The sequence below is a fragment of the Nematolebias whitei genome, chromosome 13 (assembly GCF_014905685.2).
Source record: "Nematolebias whitei isolate Nwh7 chromosome 13, NemWhi1, whole genome shotgun sequence".
NCBI lineage: Eukaryota > Metazoa > Chordata > Actinopteri > Cyprinodontiformes > Rivulidae > Nematolebias > Nematolebias whitei.
The window spans coordinates 2630565-2635545 of record NC_056510.1 but is presented as its reverse complement, the minus strand read 5'-3'; the positions used below and the strand labels follow the sequence as shown (position 1 = coordinate 2635545).

Sequence of the window (4981 nt, the reverse complement as noted above, 5' to 3'; positions counted from 1 at the left end):
TAACAATAGTTATAATAAATATAACAACAGTTATAATAAATATAACAGTTTTAATAAATATTAGAACAGTTATAATAAATATAACAACAGTTATAATCAATATAACAACAGTTATAATAAATATTAGAACAGTTATAATAAATATAATAACAGTTATAATCAATATAACAACAGTTATAATAAATATTAGAACAGTTATAATAAATATAATAACAGTTATAATAAATGTCAGAGAGCAGTGTTTTTGTGCTGCTCACCTTTTTTCTGCATGTAGGAGCAAAACTAATAAAATCCAGGCTCCAACGAGACGTTAGTGTTTTCACCAGTTTGAACAATAACTGAGATCATGCACAATGAATACAGCTGAGCCTGCATCAGGGTTGCCAGATAAATTTAAAAAGTCTTATTTACACCCTCCTTTTCTGTGTACATGTTCAACACAAGACACACTTAATCTAATAGAATATCTAATGAGAATATCTTTACTCAGCACATGTGACAGTGTAGGTCAAAATACTATCATCTTAAAGCCACAGTACTATAGTACTTCATTTCTTATCTGGCAACCCGACTGACATGGAAACTAAAGCGTTTTCATGTAAACCTGCTCATTTTTTGTTTATTACCCCAATAAACATTGATAAAACTCTGAAGTTTCCAGAGTTTATTCTGTGTAAACGGGGCCTTATAGCTCACTTTGACTTAGTCATTTTAAAAGGAGCTCCATGATGAAAAAGTCTGGACACCCCTGATCTAAAGCATCTCTCTTGTGCTCTGACAATCAAAGTTCCTAATGACCCTCAGGCGGGAGTGTAGGGAAATTAATCTGCATGCGAGTCTAGCTGCACAGTGAAGTGTCTCATATGAAACTCGATACTATCCAGTTTAAATCCCAAAAAGTTGTCAGGTCCTCTGGAACCTGACTTAACTTTTTGGGATTTTTCTACCTGGATTATCGAGCATGCATCAGAATATCTCCAGTTTAACATAAAAAAACAAGGAAGTGAAACATTTCCAGAAGTCTGGTTGTTTTGTTTTTCAAAATAATTCTGACATGAACAGTTTTGTGCTAAACACTATGTTTTAATTACTGTTATCATTACACAAATGTATTCATGACCTCATATTTATTTTAATTTAATGTATTTATTTAACAGGGATGGTGCACTTTAATGGTTTAAACCGATAGATGTGGCAGATTTAGCCATCGGGGCTCGTTTTGATCCGGGCAGGTTGATGGTAAAATAAACAAGAAGACAAATGTTAACGGCACTCGTAATTGAGCAAGTAAATAAAAAGTCTCCTCACAAACGGCACAAGTTAATATTGATCACAGGTTTGAAACATAAATGTTCCTAAAGTTAAAAAATAAAATGATTAAGAGCAAGGTTTATGCCACACGTGGGCACCAACTCAGTGGAGCACATTTTTATACGCCCTCAAAGACTTCTGGTCCGCTCATAATTAGATGAAACTTCATGCACTCACCTCAGCTTCAAGGTCACACATCAAAGTCAAGGTTAAAACAAGGTCTTTGCTTGTCCGCGTTGCTACAAATGTCTGTATAACAGTTTGACGCCAGGAGTAAAATGTGCTGTTTGAAGTCCTTTTGTTCAAAGTGTAAAATTAGTTTAAAGGTTAAAATCAGGTGCCTGTGACGCCGCCCGTGAGCACTTTTATTTTTAGCACTTATGGAGCAACACAGAGTACGGCACATTGAGCGATCAATGCAGAACCCGAACCTATAAGGACTGTTTTCTAAAGAAGAACATTTCAAATCCAGCAAGAGCCCACCAGCTCTGACAAACTGTCTGATCAGCGTTCATCTGCAGCAGATGAACTAAATGAACGGAGACATTCAGCAGCGCTTTGGCCCACGCCCATCAGGTTTGGCTCAACAAGAAAACAATCCTGGAGATTACCCAGAATCTAAAACTTTCAAAGAAAAGTAGATGAATTACCTGAAAACATATCTCCACCTTTAGAATGACCAAAATAAATAAGTGCATCCGGTCACATGTAGTGAGAGGAGTGTTTTCTTTTCCCCCGTGCAGGTGATCAGCGCCCACAACCTTCCCAAGCCTCAGGGCTCAGGTGCCAAGGGAGAAGTGATCGAGCCGTACGTGGTTCTGGAGCTGCACGGTGTCCCAGCGGACTGTGCAGAGCAGCGAACACGCACCGCGGCTCAGAACCAGGACGACCCGCTCTTTGATGAGACCTTTGAGTTTCAGGTGAGCCGTCTCTCCTCTGCACGCTCCTCCCAACATTTCAGCTCGTTTGCTTCCATCTCATGAGATTGTAAAGGCATTTTGGTGACCTTCTTCTAGAGTTGGTAAAATGTTCCAAAAATCCAGCGCTACAGGAGCTCCAACAAGGAGAGGAGTTCATGGAGACTGGAAACCAGTGAAGTAGTTCATGGAGACTGGAAACCAGTGAAGTACAACACTTCATCTGGATAGTCGTTTTCTATTGGAGCTCCTCAGGTTTGCAACTTACTCAGAGCAATAAAAGTTGACTTTGTTTTTTAACTCGAGGGTTTTCTCAGTTAGAACTGGAGAGTCTTTGGGGTCGCTGTTTTCCTGGTTCACACGAGTGACCAAGCACAGCAGAGAGGGAGGGGGAGGGGCCTGCAAGTTCACCCTTTTCTTAGCTGAGCTTTAAAAGTAATGTTGATTAAATTCTGAAAGGAACCAGCGAATGGATTGAGGTTTGGAGACACTTTCAATATACAATAATCATCTCGTTGTGTTTTTCGGCAATTTTTGTTTCAACGTTTAAAAGAAATTGACTTCCAGCTGAAAACTGATTGCTGAAGATGATCTCCTGTGTTTTTCTTCTTGTTCTTTGGTGTTTTTGTGTCTGGCATAAGATATTCTTTACTGCCCACTGCCACACAAGGTGAACAATCCTGTAAGTGCACGTGTGTCCGTGCGCTTGTTAGTCTGTTTGTTAGCAAAATATCTCCTGGACCACTAAATGGGTGTTAATGAAACTATAAGAAAGTAATCCCAGGGTGCATATTTACAACTGATCAAGTTCTGGAATCAATCTGAGCCAAGGTGGCACCCACAGATAATGTACTTTAGCCATTTTTACATATGTTGAACTTCAATTGTGTGGTAGTAGCTGAGAATCATTCACAACATAAATTCTGAGTGCATGAGACCTTTGTTTAAAACTTCTGCATGTAAGGAAGTGGGCACTGTGCTTTCCTCAACAAATGCTATTTTAATTGTATTTGTCTTCTGCAGAACTGGGTGGATGAAGCCTTGGACTGGTTTAAATCTTTTTTTTGTGTGTCTCCATGTAGTCTTCTGTAGCACCCCTTACTTGTGGAGTGCCTCAGGGCTCTATACTCGGTGATCTTTTCTTTTCTTTGCATTTACTCACACTTGGTTCTATTTTTTCCAGAAACATGGTGTTACCTTCCATTTTTGTGCATATAACACCCAAATCTTTGTGCTGCAAGAAAATTAGTGCAAACCTACAAACCATCTGTTAAAATGTTCTGCAGAAATCAAGGTGTGGATGTTGGTGAATTTTTATTGAATGGATGCTGTTTAGTCCAAGTGATGCTTGATCCAAGTCCTCTAGCACGTCTGACTCAGCAACAAAGCTGTGTGTGTGGTAAAATAGAAAAGAAATTTTAAAAATGCAGTTTTTAAGGCTTTTGCACATAAACATAATTAATAAATGACACTTTTGATCTATTGTGCGTATGCAAAAGGCAGAAGTAAGTTGGTTGACACACTGTTACTGGGTGTTGCTGCCAGAAAATTGATAAACACTTCACAAGTAATTTGTTCACTTTAAGTCTTGTAATAATTATTTTTTATTTTCAATAATTAAAGTATAGCTGATGAGCCAGTAAGGGGGAAAAACATCTTACTAAACGTGTTTATGAACTGAATGAGTTCATATTTTCTGCAACAAACATAATTATTATACTAAGTGTAAGAATCAGAGTTTATTTATTACAAATTTTCAACCGTCTCATTTAATTTAGGATTATATTTTATTGTAAGAAGAAAATAATTAGGTCAACATGTTCAAATCCAGAGGTTATAATTGGGGTATTTGACATTTGCACTGAAATAAACCAAATCCTGAGGGAAAGAGTTTGTTTAAACCCTTTTTATGGTTGAAGCATGACAGCTCCTTCTAATAATCCTGTTTACACACTGCTGGAGGTTTTCTGTTTGTTGCTGTTTTTCTCAAAGAGAAAGATGATTTAGAAACATCCCAGAACTCCCAGTGAAGTGAACGTTCAAAATAAATTATCAGAGTTTAATTTAACACATTATTCAGATTTTATAGCAACAAAATTCTTAATTTTCCACTGCTGGAAGAAGAAGGTGGATAATAATAATAATAATAATAATGCGTGCACTTTTGTGACAGTTTGTTGTCCCTGATGTGGAGTGAAGCGAGGTCATCGAGTTCTACGAACCACCAGAGGCCCCGCCCATTGTTTCCATCTGTGACATCATAGAGAAGCCAAGATGGCGTCCAGAACAAGCAACTGCTCCCAGCTGATAAAACAAGTGTTGAGCATCAAGCCCAACATGATCTGTGTAACAAATTATTACTGTTTACAATAACCTCGTATAATTCATAATTAATGTTAATTTATACAACAATCATGTAAACAGCTGGACGTTACAGAAGGAAAATATAACTGAGGATCTAAACACGACATGAAGTCTGTCAATAAGTAACGACTTAAAGAATTTTTAGCTGCTTCAATAATTATCACTTCAACTCGTTGATGAATTTAAAACCAACTTTAACGTGTAAATTGTTTAAATGTAGACTCTGCTAGCTGCAGCTAACTGATCAGTGATCAGTGTCTAATCGATCCCGCAGGTTAAACAGAACATTTTCAGAATTCATGCACAGAGCAGATGATGAATTGTTACCAGCAGCTTGGACTATTGAATAATTTGAACTAAACTGTAGCGTGATTCAGGAGGTACAGACA

The 4981-nt window shown here is 37.7% G+C and overlaps 1 protein-coding gene across 1 annotated transcript in view; it reads left to right on the top strand.

The window, feature by feature from the left end:
• plcl1 (phospholipase C like 1) overlaps positions 1-4981 on the top strand; it is a 94583-nt gene that overhangs the window by 75545 nt on the left and 14057 nt on the right. The window contains exon 7 of the mRNA XM_037687140.1: positions 2055-2231. Within this exon, the coding sequence (XP_037543068.1) occupies positions 2055-2231 (177 nt within the window). The remainder of the gene's footprint in view (positions 1-2054; positions 2232-4981) is intronic.